Source organism: Microcaecilia unicolor, chromosome 3 (genome assembly GCF_901765095.1).
Source record: "Microcaecilia unicolor chromosome 3, aMicUni1.1, whole genome shotgun sequence".
Lineage (NCBI taxonomy): Eukaryota > Metazoa > Chordata > Amphibia > Gymnophiona > Siphonopidae > Microcaecilia > Microcaecilia unicolor.
The window spans coordinates 77,109,015-77,128,663 of record NC_044033.1 but is presented as its reverse complement, the minus strand read 5'-3'; the positions used below and the strand labels follow the sequence as shown (position 1 = coordinate 77,128,663).

General features: G+C 50.3%; 1 protein-coding gene across 1 annotated transcript in view; it reads right to left on the bottom strand.

Annotated features, from left to right (window-relative positions):
- NEK2 (NIMA related kinase 2) overlaps window positions 1–19,649 on the bottom strand; it is a 162,721-nt gene that overhangs the window by 48,908 nt on the left and 94,164 nt on the right. The window contains 1 exon segment of the mRNA XM_030196073.1: window positions 11,525–11,744. Coding sequence (XP_030051933.1) covers window positions 11,525–11,744 — 220 coding nt within the window.

Here is a 19,649-nt window from a genome sequence, read left to right as displayed (position 1 = left end):
GGGAATATGCAAGTACGCTTCCTTGATGTCCAAGGATGCCAGGTACTCCCCTGCCTTCACTGCCGCTATAACAGAGCGGAGAGTCTCCATGCGAAAGTGCCGCACTTTCAAGGCCCGATTGACCCCTTTGAGGTCGAGGATAGGCCGGACAGAACCTCCTTTCTTTGGTACCACAAAGTAAATGGAGTAACGCCCCTTGCCAAGCTGACTTTCTGGCACTGGAACGACCACACCCAGGCGGATCAGATTGTCCAAAGTCTGCTGCACTGCCACAGCTTTGACCGGAGACTTGCAGGGAGAGAGTACAAACCCGTCTCTTAAGGGTCGGCAGAACTCTAGCTTGTAGCCGTCTCTGATGACTTCCAGCACCCAAGCGTCTGAAGTTATTGTGGTCCACTCGCCCAGAAACGAGGACAGCCGTCCTCCAATCTGCACTGGGGCGTGGACCAAGGCCCCGTCATTGGGTACGAGACCCTGGGGGAGGACCGGAGGGAGCACCTCCGGGACGGCGGTCTCTGCGAAAGGAATGCTGCTTGGGGGAGAAATTCCTCTTAAAGGAAGAGGGGGCAGAGGAACCCGACCTGCCCGGGCGGGTACCGACGGGCTTCCTGAAACCGTCCTCTGGAGGTACCGGGACGAGTACTAGCCCGAGCCCTGACCTCTGGTAACTTCTTGCCCTTAGACGTGCCGAGATCGGTCACGATTTTGTCCAGCTCGACCCCAAAGAGCAGCTTGCCTTTAAAAGGCAATCTAGCCAGGCGGGATTTAGAGGCGTGGTCAGCAGACCAATGTTTCAGCCAAAGCCACCGCCGCGCAGAGATTGTCTGAGCCATGCCTTTAGCTGAGGCCCTCAAGACATCATACAGCAAGTCTGCCAAATAGGCTAAGCCCGATTCCAGGGCTGGCCAATCAGCCCTCAAGGAATGATCCAAGGGGGAAGCCCGCTGTACCATAGTCAAGCACGCCCTGGCCACATAGGAGCCGCAAACCGAGGCCTGCAAACTTAAAGCAGCCGCCTCAAAGGACGACCTTAAGGCCGCCTCCAATCTTCTGTCTTGGGCGTCCTTTAGGGCCGTGCCACCTTCCACCGGCAACGCCGTTTTCTTAGTCACCGCAGTGATTAAAGAATCCACAGTAGGCCACAGATAGGCCTCACGTTCACTTTCAGTCAAAGGATAGAGGCGGGACATAGCCCTAGCCACTTTAAGGCTCGCTTCAGGGACATCCCATTGAGCCGAAATTAAGGTGTGCATGGCATCATGCACGTGGAAGGTTCTAGGCGGGCGCTTCGTCCCCAGCATAATGGCAGAGCCAACAGGGGCTGAGGGAGAGACGTCCTCCGGAGAGGAAATCTTCAAAGTGTCCATGGCCTGTATCAACAGGTTGGGCAAATCCTCTGAGCTAAAAAGCCGCGCTGCAGAGGGGTCATCCGCTCCATCCGAGCGGGGATCCGTCTCCTCCAAGGAATCCGCAAAGGACCGTTGGGAGAACTCAGATACGCTGCCCTCATCTACATCGGAGGAGACAAAGTCCTCCAAGGCCTGGGAATCAACCCGAGGGCGTTTACCTCTGGGCACCTCAACCTCTTTACCAGACGAGGGAGCAGGGGCAGCGTTTTGCATAAGGAAGGCCTGATGCAGCAGCAAAACAAACTCGGGGGAGAAACCCCCCAGACTGTGCACTTCCGCAGCCTCGGCTACAGCCCTAGACGCACCCTCAACCGGCGCTCGCAAGAGCGGGGGAGAGACATGCTGCGCATCCAAAATGGCGTCCGGCGCGACACTCCGCGAAGGAGCCGCGCGGGAAGAACGGCGCTTAACTTTAGCCGCTTTTGTGCCGTCGCCCAAATTAAGGGCGTTCATGGCATTAATGTCTCCAACCTCAAGGGCGGCCCAAGAAGAAGCCGTCCGAGCCGCGTGGCCGGCCAAGATGGCGGAGGCGAGGAGCGGGGGATGGGCGTTTATGGCGGGAAAAACCGCCACGCCGGAGGAAGGACCGGGACATTCATCGGTCATGAAACTGTCACCCAACAAGGGCGAATCAGGCTTTAAGACCCCCGCATCCCCTCTAGAAGCGCTCAAGCGATCCGGGGAGCGACTCTTTGCGCCCTCGCCCTCTGACGCCATATACCACGAGGAGAAGAATCGGGGAACCCCCTGCCCGCTATAAAAAGGTAAAAATTACCTGCTTGCCGCTCCGAGCTGTAACGACCTGGTGTCCCAGTGAGTAGCTGCAATAAACGTTTAAATAAACGTCGAAATAAACGCCTTTAAGGACGTTCAAAATTTTTTTTTTTTTTTTTTTAACGGAGCCAGCGGGAGGGGGGAGAAAAGGAGGGACCTGGCACCACCAGGTTTGCACTTGCTCAAAAGAGCCCTCAACCCCAGGCACTCAACAAAACCTAAGAATTAGGCTTGGAGGCCTAGCCAGAGCTGCTGCTGTGTGTGACCACCACCTGCTGAGATAGAGAACATACTGAGGAGTTTCCGGCAGCACATGGCCACATATAGGGAGGCAAAAGTTTGCTCTCTATCTCCACCTGCTGGTAGATGGACACAACCCACCAGTCTATGGATTGATCAGCTTGATGATATGGAAATCTGGGTTTAAAAAAGTTTTGGACAAGTACCTGGAGGAAAGGTCCATAGTTTGCTATTGAGACAGACATGGGGAAGCTACTGCTTGCCCTGGGATTGGTAGAATGTAATGTTGCTACTATTTGTGTTTCTTCCAGGTACTTGTGACCTGGCTTGGCCACTGTTTGGAAGCAGGATACTGGGCTAGATGGACCATTGGTCTGACCCAATATGGCTACTCAGTTTCTTTGACTGGGTGACAAGAGAACTAAGAACATAAGAATAGCCATACTGGGTCAGACTAACAATCCATGTAGCCCACTATCCTGTTTCCAACAGTGACCAATGCAGGTCACAAGTAACTGGAAGAAACACAAATAGTAGCAACATTACATTCTACCAATCCCAGGGCAAGCAGTGGCTTCCTCATGTCTGTCTTATGGGGATAGATAAAGGGCACGTGCTGAATGAGGTGTACTCGCGAGTTCAGCAAAACCTTTAATATTGTTCTTCATAGGAGGCTTATGAACTGACCAGCCTGAGGATGGTTCCTAAAGGGATCAACTAGATAAATTAGTTGACTGACAGTTGATAGAGGGCAGTGCTAAATTTCATTCAGAAGGGTTGGTCCAGGAGCCAATTCTGTTCAGCTTCTTTGTGAGCGATCAGGAACAGAAAGAGGCCTACTGAAACAGCTTTTTTCCCCCCCAACCTAGTTTTGACCGAATCCAAAACCAAAAACTAAAGATTGGTTCACATTCACACAACCAATGAGGTCTACTTGGAATTGCCAGAGATTGCAGTCTGCATCCCTATGCTAAACCCACAGATTACCGTAACTGAAAATGAAATTTACTTGGCCTCTAAAGGGAAAAATAGCTTTTTTTTTTTTTTTTTCCAGATAACAATGATCTGCAACACAAATTAGAGGACACGTTGAATGCTTGGCAGTTAGACTTTAATGAAATTCTGTTATGACTCACCATGTATTAGAGCGAATGCTACATACCTGTAGAAGGTATTCTCCGAGGACAGCAGGCTGATTGTTCTCACTGATGGGTGACGTCCACGGCAGCCCCTCCAATCGGAAACTTCACTAGTAAAGTCCTTTGCTAGTCCTCGCGCGCATGCGCGGCCGTCTTCCCGCCCGAAACCGGCTCGAGCCGGCCAGTCCAGTATGTAGCAAGACAATACACTTCAAGGGAAGACACAACTCCAAAGGGGAGGCGGGCGGGTTTGTGAGAACAATCAGCCTGCTGTCCTCGGAGAATACCTTCTACAGGTATGTAGCATTCGCTTTCTCCGAGGACAAGCAGGCTGCTTGTTCTCACTGATGGGGTATCCCTAGCCCCCAGGCTCACTCAAAACAACAACCATGGTCAATTGGGCCTCGCAACGGCGAGGACATAACTGAGATTGACCTAAAAAATTTACCAACTAACTGAGAGTGTAGCCTGGAACAGAACAAACAGGGCCCTCGGGGGGTGGAGTTGGATCCTAAAGCCCAAACAGGTTCTGAAGAACTGACTGCCCGAACCGACTGTCGCGTCGGGTATCCTGCTGCAGGCAGTAATGAGATGTGAATGTGTGGACAGATGACCACGTCGCAGCTTTGCAAATTTCTTCAATGGAGGCTGACTTCAAGTGGGCTACCGACGCAGCCATGGCTCGAACATTATGAGCCGTGACATGACCCTCAAGAGCCAGCCCCGCCTGGGCGTAAGTGAAGGAAATGCAATCTGCTAGCCAATTGGATATGGTGCGTTTTCCTACAGCCACTCCCCTCCTATTGGGATCAAAAGAAACAAACAATTGGGCGGACTGTCTGTGGGGCTGTGTCCGCTCCAGATAGAAGGCCAATGCTCTCTTGCAGTCCAATGTGTGCAGCTGACGCTCAGCAGGGCAGGAATGAGGACGGGGAAAGAATGTTGGCAAGACAATTGACTGGTTCAGATGGAACTCCGACACGACCTTTGGCAGAAACTTAGGGTGAGTGCGGAGGACTACTCTGTTGTGATGAAATTTGGTGTAAGGGGCCTGGGCTACCAGGGCCTGAAGCTCACTGACTCTACGAGCCGAAGTAACTGCCACCAAGAAAATGACCTTCCAGGTCAAGTACTTCGGATGGCAGGAATTCAGTGGCTCAAAAGGAGGTTTCATCAGCTGGGTGAGAACAACATTGAGATCCCATGACACTGTAGGAGGCTTGACAGGGGGCTTTGACAAAAGCAAACCTCTCATGAAGCGAACAACTAAAGGCTGTCCTGAGATCGGCTTACCTTCCACACGGTAATGGTATGCACTAATCGCACTAAGGTGAACCCTTACGGAGTTGGTCTTGAGACCAGACTCAGACAAGTGCAGAAGGTAATCAAGCAGGGTCTGTGTAGGACAAGAGCGAGGATCTAAGGCCTTGCTGTCACACCAGACGGCAAACCTCCTCCAATGGAAGAAGTAACTCCTCTTAGTGGAATCTTTCCTGGAAGCAAGCAAGATGCGGGAGACACCCTCTGACAGACCCAAAGAGGCAAAGTCTACGCCCTCAACATCCAGGCCGTAAGAGCCAGCGACTGGAGGTTGGGATGCAGAAGCGCCCCTTCGTCCTGTGTGATGAGGGTCGGAAAACACTCCAATCTCCACGGTTCTTCGGAGGACAACTCCAGAAGAAGAGGGAACCAGATCTGACGCGGCCAAAAGGGAGCAATCAGAATCATGGTGCCTCGGTCTTGCTTGAGTTTCAACAAAGTCTTCCCCACCAGAGGGATGGGAGGATAAGCATACAGCAGGCCCTCCCCCCAATCCAGGAGGAAGGCATCCGATGCCAGTCTGCCGTGGGCCTGAAGCCTGGAACAGAACTGAGGGACTTTGTGGTTCACTCGAGATGCGAAGAGATCTACCAAGGGGGTGCCCCACGCTTGGAAGACCTGGCGCACCACTCGGGAGTTGAGCGACCACTCGTGAGGTTGCATAATCCTGCTCAACCTGTCGGCCAGACTGTTGTTTACGCCTGCCAGATATGTGGCTTGGAGCACCATGCCTTGACGGCGAGCCCAGAGCCACATGCTGACGGCTTCCTGACACAGGGGGCGAGATCCGGTGCCCCCCTGCTTGTTGACATAGTACATGGCAACCTGGTTGTCTGTCTGAATTTGGATAATTTGGTGGGACAGCCGATCTCTGAAAGCCTTCAGAGCGTTCCAGATCGCTCGTAACTCCAGAAGATTGATCTGCAGATCGCGTTCCTGGAGGGACCAGCTTCCTTGGGTGTGGAGCCCATTGACATGAGCTCCCCATCCCAGGAGGGACGCATCCGTGGTCAGCACTTTTTGTGGCTGAGGAATTTGGAAGGGACGTCCCAGAGTCAAATTGGAGCAAATCATCCACCAATACAGGGAGTCGAGAAAACTCGTGGACAGGTGGATCACGTCCTCTAGACCTCCGGCGGCCTGATACCACTGAGAGGCCAGGGTCCATTGAGCAGATCTCATGTGAAGGCGGGCCATGGGAGTCACATGAACTGTGGAGGCCATGTGGCCCAGCAATCTCAACATCTGCCGAGCTGTGATCTGCTGGGACGCTCGCACCCGTGAGACGAGGGACAACAAGTTGTTGGCTCTCGTCTCTGGGAGATAGGCGCGAGCCGTCCGAGAATCCAGCAGAGCTCCTATGAATTCGAGTCTCTGCGCTGGGAGAAGGTGGGACTTTGGATAATTTATCACAAACCCCAGTAGTTCCAGTAGGCGAATAGTCATCCGCATGGACTGCAGGGCTCCTGCCTCTGATGTGTTCTTTACCAGCCAATCGTCGAGATATGGGAACACGTGCACCCCCAGCCTGCGGAGTGCCGCTGCTACCACAGCTAGGCACTTTGTGAACACCCTGGGCGCAGAGGCGAGCCCAAAGGGTAGCACACAGTACTGGAAGTGGCGTGTGCCCACCTGAAATCGCAGATACTGTCTGTGAGCTGGCAGTATCGGGATGTGTGTGTAGGCATCCTTCAAGTCCAGAGAGCATAGCCAATCGTTTTGCTGAATCATGGGGAGAAGGGTGCCCAGGGAAAGCATCCTGAACTTTTCTTTTTCGAGATATTTGTTCAGGGCCCTTAGGTCTAGGATGGGACGCATCCCCCCTGTTTTCTTTTCCACAAGGAAGTACCTGGAATAGAATCCCAGCCCTTCTTGCCCGGATGGCACGGGCTCGACCGCATTGGCGCTGAGAAGGGCGGAGAGTTCCTCTGCAAGTACCTTCTTGTGTTGGAAGCTGTAAGACTGAGCTCCCGGTGGACAATTTGGAGGTTTTGATGTCAAATTGAGGGTGTATCCCTGCCGGACTATTTGCAGAACCCACTGATCGGAGGTTATGAGAGGCCACCTTTGGTGAAAAGCTTTCAACCTCCCTCCGACTGGCAGGTCGCCCGGCACGGACACTTGGATGTCGGCTATGCTCTGCTGGAGCCAGTCAAAAGCTCGCCCCTTGCTTTTGCTGGGGAGCCGCGGGGCCTTGCTGAGTCGCACGCTGCTGACGAGAGCGAGCGCGCTGGGGCTTAGCCTGGGCCGCAGGCTGTCGGGAAGGAGGATTGTACCTACTCTTGCCAGAAGAGTAGGGAACAGTCTTCCTTCCCCCGAAAAATCGTCTACCTGTAGAGGTAGAGGCTGAAGGCTGCCGGCGGGCGAATTTGTCGAATGCGGTGTCCCGCTGGTGGAGAGACTCTACCACCTGTTCAACTTTTTCGCCAAAAATATTGTCAGCACGGCAAGGCGAGTCCGCAATCCGCTGCTGGAGTCTATTCTCCAGGTCGGCGGCACGCAGCCATGAGAGCCTGCGCATCACCACACCTTGAGCAGCGGCCCTGGACGCAACATCAAAAGTGTCATAAACTCCTCTGGCCAGGAATTTTCTGCACGCCTTCAGCTGCCTGACCACCTCCTGAAAAGGCTTGGCTTGCTCGGGGGGAAGAGCATCAACCAAGCCCGCCAACTGCCGCACATTGTTCCGCATGTGTATGCTCGTGTAGAGCTGGTAAGACTGAATCTTGGACACGAGCATAGAGGAATGGTAGGCCTTCCTCCCAAAGGAGTCTAAGGTTCTAGCGTCCTTGCCCGGGGGCGCCGAAGCATGTTCCCTAGAACTCTTAGCCTTCTTTAGGGCCAAATCCACAACTCCAGAGTCATGAGGCAACTGAGTGCGCATCAGCTCTGGGTCCCCATGGATCCGGTACTGGGACTCGATCTTCTTGGGAATGTGGGGATTAGTTAAGGGTTTTGTCCAGTTCGCAAGCAATGTCTTTTTTAGGACATGGTGCAAGGGAACAGTGGACGCTTCCTTAGGTGGAGAAGGATAGTCCAGGAGCTCAAACATTTCAGCCCTGGGCTCGTCCTCCACAACCACCGGGAAGGGGATGGCCGTAGACATCTCCCGGACAAAGGAAGCGAAAGACAGGCTCTCAGGAGGAGAAAGCTGCCTTTCAGGAGAGGGAGTGGGATCAGACGGAAGACCCTCAGACTCCTCGTCAGAGAAATATCTGGGGTCTTCCTCTTCCTCCCACGAGGCCTCACCCTCGGTGTCAGACACAAGTTCCCGAACCTGTGTCTGCAACCTCGCCCTGCTCGACTCAGTGGAACCACGTCCACGACGGGGGCGTCGAGAGGAAGACTCCCTCGCCCGCATCGGCGAAGCTCCCTCCGCCGACGTAGTCGGGGAGCCCTCCTGGGAGGTGGCCGCGGTCGGCACCGCACGCGGTACCGACGTCGGGGACCTCAACCTGGGCGATGGGCCAGCCGGCGCCACGCTCGACGGTACCGGAGGCGCAAGCACCGCCGGTACCGGAGGGGTAGGGCGCAACAGCTCTCCCAGAATCTCTGGGAGAACGGCCCGGAGGCTCTCGTTCAGAGTGGCTGCAGAAAAAGGCTGAGAGGTCGATGCAGGCGTCGACGTCAGAACCTGTTCCGGGCGAGGAGGCTGTTCCGGGCTGTCCAGAGTGGAGCGCATCGACACCTCTTGAACAGAGGGTGAGCGGTCCTCTCGGTGCCGATGCCTGCTGGGTGCCGAATCCCTCGGCGACCCAGAGCTCTCGGTGCCGACACGGGGAGGAGACCGGTGTCGATGCTTCTTCGATTTCTTCCGAAGCATGTCACCGGAGCTCCCCGGCACCGACGAGGAGGACGTAGAATCCATCCGTCGCTTCCTCGGGGCCGAGACCGAAGAAGGTCGATCTCGGGGGGGCTGTACCGCAGGAGCCCTCAGGGTAGGAGGAGACCCACCCGAGGGCTCACCGCCACCAGCAGGGGAATGGACAGCCCTCACCTGCACTCCACTCGATGCACCACCGTCCGACGACATCAGGAGACGAGGTCCCGGTACCACCGACGTCGATGCAGCTATCCGATGTCTCGGCGCCGATGCAGAGGCCCGATGCCTCGATGCACTCGATGCAAGGGCGGCCGAGGAAGATGGTCTGGACGCTGACGACGTCGATGCACTCGAAGATCCCGGTGCCGATGCCGACGAAGAGCCCGAGAACAACACGTTCCACTGGGCTAGTCTCGCTACCTGAGTCCGCCTTTGAAGCAGGGAACACAGACTGCAGTTCTGAGGGCGGTGCTTAGCCCCCAGACACTGAAGACACGACGAGTGTCGATCAGTGAGCGAGATAACCCGGGCGCACTGGGTGCACTTCTTGAAGCCGCTGGAAGGCTTCGATGTCATGGGCGGAAAAATCACGCCGGCGAAATCAAAAGCCGAAATGGCGAAAATTGAAGCACCAAAATTTAGAGGGAGAAAAATCTCGACCGAGGCCGAAAGAGGCCTACCCCGACGACGAAAGAAAACTTATCGGGGCAAAAAGCTGGAAGTACGGGGAGGATTGACACGAAACCCGGGGAGGGTTTCCGGAGCACTTCCCGCACTAGAAGAAAGCTTTTCCGAAGAAAAAACACGCTCAAAAAAACTTTGGACGCGCGAGGTCGACTTTCCGGGGCTCGACACGGCGAAAAAACGACCGTACCGAGTGCGGACAAAAGAAGACTGGCCGGCTCGAGCCGGTTTCGGGCGGGAAGACGGCCGCGCATGCGCGGTGCGCGCGGGCGCGCGAGGACTAGCAAAGGACTTTGCTAGTGAAGTTTCCGATTGGAGGGGCTGCCGTGGACGTCACCCATCAGTGAGAACAAGCAGCCTGCTTGTCCTCGGAGAATTTGAAGTTACGTGTTTTTGCTGAAAAAAAAACTGCTAGAGACAGATATTGCAAGCTTGCAAGATATTTTATAAATTCTGTCTAAAATCTGCCTATAACTTTATGGTTAAGCCGAGTAAGTGCTTTAGATCAAATTAAATGTGAAAAACTGCATTGTGATATATTTGGGGTGCAAAGGCCCAAAGGATCTGTAAGCGATAGGAGGAGGAGAGGCTGATGAACACATACCAGGAGAGGAACCTTGGGGCGATATCTGATTACCTTAAGGCAGTTGTAAACTTCACATTTAAAAAAGAAAAATGTAACATTATGGTGATAGGACTTTAGTTTTTTCAAATGTTTAAGAATACAGAACATCTATGGGTATTTTGCAGAGCTCCAGAATGTACTGCCGAACCTGGCACATTGCTCAAACAGTGTGGTTGCTGGACCTTTGCACAATGCAGCCTCTCATCATCTCTGCTGCTTGGCTGTTTCAGATTTCCCTACTTTCTACAGTAAGTAAACTTAATTGTATTTGAACTAGGTACACCACAAGCTAATGCCAAAAAGCAGTGAAATTTCAATCAATGCAAAATCTTCAGTTTACTGAAGTCCCTGAAAATAAAATGAAAGTAAGATTCAGAATCAGATGCTGATCATTGATCTTAGATGTTATTACCTTAATACTAGCATTTGTAATGCTAGTGTAGTTTAATGTGATTAATTTTGTTAAGTGATACATTATTGCTTCATGTTATGCAGCTCAATTGAAAATTCCTAGTTATTAGTTAAAAATGATTCAATGGCTGACTTTTCAGAAAACTGAAGGCAGTTTGAAAGATGGATTCCTATGATATTCAAAGATAAGACTTTTTTTTCTAATCTAGATGTTGATTGCATGAAGTTTAATTCCAGATTTAAAAAAAATATTAAAATGTTGATGGTCCTTTTCAACTCTACAGACTAATTTTTGAATGGCGAAAAAAAAAAAATCGCAGAACACTTCGGATACTGAGGCTGCAGGATCTTGTAGATTGATCTCTAGTGCAGGTCTCCAACATCTTATGAAGATTAAAATAAAAGGAAAAACTACATCAAAACAGACAAAGAAAGCAAAAACGTATTAAAAAAACCCCCAACTATGTATAGCTCAGATCATGAACATAAAAAAACCTAGTCGTTAAATATTTTACTTTGTTTAAATTAAAATCTTGGTTGAAAGTGTTGACAGGCGAGTTCTATTATCTGGTATTTCCTGTATTATTATTATTATTATTATAACTTACGCTCTAGTGACAGAACTCTGGTCCCGAAGATGGACATATGATCCAAAGTTGCTTTTTGGACACCCAAGGCTAAGCAAGCCAACGCCGAAGGGATTCACAGACTTTGTAAAAAGAGCTACAGTAGTAGCGAAAAAAGCAATCCTGCAGGAGTGGCTGGGGAACAAACCACCATCACTGCAATATTGGCGATCTCAAATGCTTATACTTTTACGTACAGAACATCTGGCAATGCGGAACCAGCCACGGATAAGAAGACAACAATTTGAATGAAGATGGGCACCCTTTTGGGAAACCTTGACCCCAATGGTCCGGAGCCAGATATTGAACCTATAATCCCCGTTGCTGCTGCTCCTGTAACCTCTGCTTGTTATTGGATATATAAGGGAAAAGGGGGGGTGGGGAGGGGGGTAGGGAACAGGGAGGGGAGGGGGAGTAGTTTAGGGGGGGAAATACTAGTATCAATAAAAATACAAAATGTGAAGATAACTTACGCTCTAATCTCTCTTCCCTGCTTTTCAGGGCTCTCTCCCGCTCTTGGAGCTGTTGTTCTTTCAGCTTAAGATCAACTGCTCCAGGATCCAAATGTTGGACATGCTCTGCTTCGGAGGTCCTTCGTACTTTCTTTTCTGAAATTTTCCTTTGCTCTTCTGTAACCCAGTTTGCTATTACGGAATGCTGCAGAATGTCTTCAACTGATGGTCTTAAGTAATCCTTAAAAGGGAAAAAGGAAATAAAATTACATGAAAGCTTTCAGAAGAAGTCAAACATGTTTATAACCCCTTTTTTGCTCACCTCTCCAAGATATACTAATTTAGGTTATACCTGTTCCTTTTGGATTCTATGAAGATGTGAACATTCAAGAATGGAGATATCCTGCTCATAGCGTCTTAAAAAAAAAAAAAGTCCACCTCAAACCCATTTTCGAACAGGAAAAATACTGTTATTTCCAGGGTGCTATATTGGATAAACAAGTCAGATGCTAAAGAGATTTAATTTACATAGACATCATATGAAAGATGCCAGTGCCAACCAGGCTGTCACCTCTGTGAGGCAGCACTTTACAAAACCAGAACACTATATCAATGATTTTATGGTGATAATACTAAAAGGAAACTTTAAGACAATCCAGGAACATAAGACCTTTTAAGTCAGAATGATTAAATATTTTGAAACCCACCAGACAGGACTTAAAGATTTGGGTTTTCTAGCAGACTATAAAACATAAAATTCTGCTGCTTTGTCACCCTCTTATTACCATGCATATCTGTCTGTCCCTCACCTAACCCACCCCACCCTCATCCTGTGAGTCTGTCACTTGAATGCTTTGATACTTCACTTATATATACTGTTATCAACATTTGATTATTTCTGGTCTGATGAAGAAAGGTTACCTTCGAAAGATAATAAAAAAATGTATTGTTAGTCCAATAAAAAAGGTATCATCTTATTTTCTTTTCTCTGTTTTATTTTATTGCTACTGATTACCAGTTCAAAAATAAAGTGAGGACATTCTTGTGCTGAAAACGTGCAAAATGAACTGCCATTTTCTAAAATAAAACATCCAAAATATGAATGTTTAATACTGTGTAATCACTGGGCTGTTTTAAGGCCATGTATTGAAAAATGTGGTCGGAAGGCTTTGATTATATATGGGAAAATTAGGTTCTTACCTTGGTAATTTTCTTTCCTTTAGTCACAGCAGATGAATCCATTAACTGATGGGTTGTATCCGCCTACCAGCAGGTGGAGATAAGAGAACACTGAAAAACCACAGTGACCCTTGGATGGCTAGCCCCAACTGCCTTCAGTATTTGAGATTTCCAAAGCAGAGTGAGTCATAAAGGTAGAATAACACTTTCCTCACTGCGAACAACTGCCCCAGAACAGGAGCATCAAAGGAGAGACGATCTCAAGCTGCTGTCATGGAACAATATGTAGAAATTCTGAAAACTGGTTTCCAACTTATCCCGATGAGATATATATATCTGCATAAAAGAACTGAACAAACAACAACAAAGTCAGCCAGGGAGGGATCATGGATTCATCTGCTGTGCATAAAGGAAAGAAAATTACCAAGGTAAGAACCTAATTTTCCCTTCCTTGTCATCAGCAGCAGATGAATCCATTAACTGATGGGATGTACAAAAGCACTTGCTACTTAGGGTGGGAACAGGCCACACCGCAAGCAAGCACTTGTGCTCCAAAAATCACGTCCATCTTCGCTGCAACATCCAGCCTGTAATGCCGGACAAAAGAGAGCTGAGAAGCCCAAGTAGCCGCACTACAGACCTCTTGAAGAAAGAGTGCACCCGTTTCAGCTCACGAGGAGGAAATCGCTCTCGTTGAATGCGCCTTAAACACTTCAGGCGGAAACCGGCCTGAAATCAGATACGCAGAAAAAATGACTTCCTTGAGCCAACGGGCTATAGTAGCCTTAGACGCTGGGCACCCGTTTCAAGGACCTGTCAACAATACAAAAAGGTGATCAGAAGTCCTGAAGTCATTTGACATCTGTAGATACTGCAACAGAGCCCTGCAGACATCCAAAAGATGTAACTGCCCAAAGGAGTCCGGGAAATCTTCCCTAGAAAAGGAAGGAAGAAAAATGGGCTGGTTCCGGTGAAACGCTGAAACCACCTTAGGCAGGAAGGAAGGCACCGTAAGTAACGTTACTCCGGACTCCGAGAATTGTAGAAAAGGGTCCCGACAGGACAGCGCCTGAAGCTCAGACACGCGTCTAGCCGATGTCATGGCCACCAAAAAGACTGTCTTGAGAGTCACATCCTTCTCTGAAGCTCGCTTAAGCGGCTCAAAAGGTGAACACTGGAGAGCCTTCAACACCAGCCCCAGGTCGGGTAAGGCGACCACACTGGAGGGCGGAGCCGCAGCACCCCTCTGAGAAATTGGGAAATGTCTGGATGAGCAGCCAGAGACTTTCCCTTGAAAGCATGCCAATGCTGCCACTTGAACCCGCAGGGAATTGTAAGCCAGGCCTTTTTGTAAGCCATCCTGCAAAAAGTCCAGCACCGGCGAGACAGTAGCCCTCGTGGATGTGATCGCCTTTGAAACACATCACGCCTCAAACTTGTGCCAGATCTCAGCATAAGCTGCGGAGGTGGACCGCTTGCGGGCCTGCAAGAGAGTGGAAATGACCTTGCTAGAATAGCCCTTGTCTCTCAATTGCGCCCTCTCAAGAGCCAGGCCGTAAGACCAAATCGGCATGGATCCTCCATAGACACCGGACCCTGAACCACCAGGTTTGGCACGAGGGGCAAATGCAATGAAGCCTCCACCATCATCCTAAGGAGATCCGCATACCACGGATGCCTTGACCAGTCCGGTGCGATAAGAATCACCAGTCCCCGGTGTAGTCGAATCCGAAGGAGGTCTCGCCCTATCAAGGGCCAAGGTGGGAACACATACAGGAGGCCCGAGGGCCAGGGTTGAGCCAGAGCATCCCACCCTGCTGAGTGAGGATCTCTCCTTCTGCTGAAAAAGTGAGGGACTTTGGCGTTTGCACTTGATGCCATTAGATCTCTAAAGCCTTATTTCTTCAACAAGGCCTACAAAGATAACCCATAGATGTGCTATCTAAGATCATCATCCCACTCAGCTATGAAAGTCTAACATTTATATCCACCCCTTATCACTTCCATCTACCCCTTCACAAGTTCCACACATCACTAATTGTATCTGTTATCCTGTAATGGTACTGTCATAATAAAATGTAAGCCACCTTGAGCCTGCAAATAGGTGGGATAATGTGGGATACAAATGCAATAAATAAATAAAAATAAAATAGATCCATTCCGGGTGTCCCCCATTTGGCACAAATCTGAAGAAAAACACTTCTGCCAGTTCCCATTCCACCGGGTCGATTTGATGCCTGCTGAGAAAATCAGATTGCACATTGCTCTGACCTGCTATGTAAGCTGCTAACAGAAGCTGCAGGTGGAGCTCGGCCCAGTGGCAAATCTGAGCGGCCTCCGCGGCCAGGGCCCTGCACTGAGTGCCACCCTGATGATTTATGTAGGCCACTGCTGTCGTGTTGTCCGACAGGACCCGGACAGCAAGCCCCTTCAGAATCTTTTGGAAGGCCACAAGAGCCTGGAATATCGCTCCCAGTTCCAAGCGATTGATGGACCACCCCATTTCCACAGTTGTCCATTGACCCTGAGCATAGCTTCACTGGCAATGCGCTCCCCAGCCCAAAAGGCTGGCATCCGTTATAACCAGGCACCAAGAAGGAAGCGCAAGCGGCATTCCTTGGCGCAGCATCCTGACCGAGAGCCACCACTCCATACTGAGCCAGGCCGCAGGGAGCCATGTTAGTCTGCGTTGATATTCCTGGAAAAATCGGAGACCATTGTTGAAGCAGGGCAATCTGCAGAGGCCTCATATGACCTCTCGCCCATGGAACCACCTCCAAGGTGGCCGTCAACGACCCCAGCAGCTGGACAAAGTCCCAAGCTTGCGGGTGAGGCATCCGCAGGAGCAGACGGACCCGATTCTGAAGCTTGCACGGCCGTTGGTCGGGGAGAAAGACAAACCCCGAGGCCGTGTCAAACCGGACCCCCAAATACTCGAGAGACTGAGAGGGGGTAAGGTGACTTTTGGGCATATTGACCACCCAGCCTAGAGTCTGCAGGACTGTAATCACTCTGGCTGTGACCAGACGACTTTCGACTGCCGAATTCGCTCTGATGAGCCACTCGTCGAGATATGGGTGAACTCTGATACCCTCTCGTCTGAGACAGGCAGCTACCACCACAATTACCTGTGGCTAGGCTGAACGGCAAGGCCCGGAACTGGAAATGTTGTCCCAACACCGCAAACTGGAGAAACCGCTGATGCGGGGGCCAAATAGGAATGTGCAAGTAAGCTTCTTTTAGGTCCAGAGACATGAGACTCTCTTCTGGGCTGTACCGCTGCAATTACAGAGCACAGGGTTTCCATGCAAAAGTGTCGTACTCTTAGGGCCTTGTTGACTCTTCTTAAGTCGAGGATCGGTCTGAAAGACCCGTCTTTTCGAGGCATGACAAAATAAATGGAATAACGGCTGCAGTCGCGTTCGGCGGGAGGCACCGGGATCACCGCTCCAAGGTGCAGCAAGACTTGCAAGGTCTCCTCATCCGCCGCCCGTTTTACAGCAGTGCTGCATCGGGACTCCACAAACACGTCTCTCACCAGGGCACCGAATTCCAATCGGTAACCTTCTCTGATCAGGTCCAAGACCCACTGATCCGAGGCAATCTTGGTCCACTCCTCTAGAAAGAGGGAAAAAGATGTTCTCCTACTGCAGGAATAGAGGAGTGAACTGGCGTCCCATCATTGTGGAGGACACCCCTGAACTCCAGGCCGAGACCCGGCCGCTGCGGAGCGTTTGTCCGAGTGAAAGGAGTTTCTCTGCTGAAAACGGGCACGTTGAGAAAACCCAGCAGAGCGCCCCCCCCCCCCCCCCCCCCCCCCCCCCCCCCCCCCCCCCGGGCGATACCTGCGAGCTTCACAGAAGTGAGGTCTGGAAGAGGAGGGAAATGCAGGACCCTTGGAAGAAGGCCTCGGCCTATCCTCAGGTAACCGCTGGGCTCCTCTAAATCAAGGAAGGCTCAGTCTCAGTCCTCCCACAAGGAGTTGCTGTCTCATACAGATAATGAAAGCTCGTGGAGGATCCAAGGTACTTTTCGGAGAATGAGTCCTATGGCATCCCCTCTGAACCCTCCTCTCTGCTTTAAAGGAGAAAACCTCCTCTAGAGAGATTTTCATTTCCCTCTTTTGTGGAGGTAATGGCTGAGGATGAGCACAGGGCCAAGATGCTCGAGGTCCTGGACTACAAGTCTCCTCCTAGGGAGGCTGTGAATGTCCTTCACGAGGTACTCCAGGAAGTCCTCATTCACAATTGGAGTCCCCCTGTCAGTCCCTGTCTTGCCCAATAAGATCAACACGATGTACCAGATCCACAGCACACTTAGATCTGAAAAGACCCAGTTGCCTTATTCCATGGTGGTGGAATCCACCCCCTCAAAAGAGCCAGAAGTTCAAGAGACTATGCCTTGGCGTCAACAGGCAGAGAAGTTAGGACCTTGGACTCTTTCGGAAGGAAGATGATCCAGGCCTCAAATGCTCATGTCCCATATACAATCTCACCAGCTCTTTATGAGTGTGTAATTGTGGGACTAAGTGTGCAAGTTGGTAGACTTAGCTGACTCTCCCACTGGAACAGGACGAGTCAGTACTCCAGATGGCCAAGCACACCTATGACACCTTTGATGTGGCATCCAGGATCTCTGTCCAGAGTATAGCAGTGAGCAGACTCTAATGGCTATGTGTTTCTGACTTGGAACCTTCGGTTCAGCAGAGGTTGGCGGATGCCATGTTGGGGGGGAGGGGGGGAACCCTTTTGGACAAATGGAGGCGGTTGCTGACCAAATCAAGAAACACGTTGATACCATCTCTTCTCTCTCCTGGACAGCCTTCTGCATCTGCCTCCTCATCTAGGTGGTCTTTTGGCAAGTTGAGGAGGGGTGCCTACTACCCCAGAGATGTAGGTATGCCACCTCCTCTAGCCAGCCTGCTGAGGCCCAGCTCAAGTGCACTCATTCGTGTCAACAACGTATGCTTAAGGCCCCTGCTGCTTGCAGTCAAAGCAAGGGGCAAGCTTTTGACGGCTCCAGCAGAGCACAGCCGCTGTCAAAGTGTTCATACCGGACGACTTACCAGTTGGGAGGGAGGCTGAAGCTTTCCATGAAAGATGGCTCCTTATAACCTCCGACTGGTGGGAGCTCCTTGTGACTCTAGGCAAGTCACTTAACCCTCCACTGCCCCAGGTACATATAAGTAACTGTATATACTATGTAAACCACTTTGAATGTAGTTGTAAAAACCACAGAAAGGCAGTATATCAAGTTCCATTTCTTTCCCTTTCTCCAAATAGTCCAGCTTTGATATGCCCTAAATTGGTGTATAAAACCTCCAAATTGCCCAACAAGAGTTCATTACTTCAGCTCTCAGCATGAGAAGGTACTTGCAGAGGAACTCTCAGCCCTTCTGAAGGTCCATGCGATCAAGCCTGTTCCACCAGGGAAGGAAGGGCGGGGATTCTATTCCAGGTACTTCCTCGTGCAAAAGAAAACAGGGGGAATGCATTCCATCCTAGACGTAAGGGCCCTGAACAAATTCCTGGTCAAAGAGAAGTTCAAGATGGTTTCCCTGAACACCCTTCTACCCATGATTCAGGAAAATGATTGGCTATGTTCTCTGGACTTAAAGGATGCATATAATCACATCCTGATACTTCCAGCCCATCAGAGGTATCTACAATTTTGGCTGGGAACACATCACTACCAGTACCGTGTGCTGCCTTTTCACCTTGCATCAGCTCCCAGGGTATTTACCAAATGTCTAGCAGTAGTCACTGAATCGCTACGCAGACTGGAGTCCATGTGTTCCCTTATCTCGACGATTGACTGGTGAAGAGTGCGTCGTAGGACAGTGCTCAAGAGTCCATGCAGAGGACTATTCTGGTGCTCTAGCTACTAGGGTTCATTTTAAACTACCCCAAATCCCATCTTCGCCCAACTCAGCAACTGGAATTAATTTAAGCCCTGCTCAATACACAGAAGGTTCGAGCCTTTCTCCTGGATCCAACAGCAGACACTCTATTCGCACTGGCTTGTCAGGTTCGAGCCTCGAAGTAGGTCACGGCTCGGCAAATGTTGAGGACCACATGGCATCCACAATATACACAACACCCATGAGATCAGCTCAATGGACTCTAGCTTCTCAGTGGTGTCATCCTAGTGTACCTAGAGCTTGTTCACTCTCTTCTGTGGTGGACCATTTTGAACCAAATTGACTGCGGGATTTCCATTCCAAATTCCTCAGCCGCAAAAGGTGCCGATGACTGATGCATCTCTTCTGGGTTGGGGAGCTTGTGTGGATAGGCTTCACACACTGAAGGAGCTTGGTCCTCCCAGGAAAGAGATCTTCAGATCAATCTTCTGACGCTCCTGTCAATCTGGAAAGATCTAAAGGCTTTAATAGATCGGTTGTCTCACCAAATTGTGCTCATTCAAACAGACAATCAGGTTGCCAATTATTACACCACAAGCCGGGGGGGGGGGGGGTACCAATCACACCCTCTGTGCCAGGAGGCCATCTGAATGTGGCGCTGGGAGCAATAATCAAACTAACAGACCCAGGAACCAAACCCTTATTCTTTAAAAGTAATCTGCAGCTACACAGGTTGCATGTCTAATATCTGCTGGTGACAGAATAAGAGCTGATAGAAGCAGTCTAGTTTTTCTTGCATCTGCCTTCTAGAAGGGGAGCAAAACCCATGTTTGTAGACTGGTCTAGTTGATAACAAATTGGGCTTGCTAAGACAAAGGGTGTAAAGACATATGCAGATCAAGTCATTTTGTATTCTTGGTCTTGAATATTCTACAACTATTCTCTCATGTTAGACGTGAAGAGTATAATGTGTAGATTGAAAAATTCCTATTTTAATGCATACTAACATGTTTAAACAACAGAAACTGAAAAATGTGCAATGTTGTGAAGACTTACAAGGCACTGTACATACTTTATTAGACATATACTCAAAGTGTAAAACTAAAA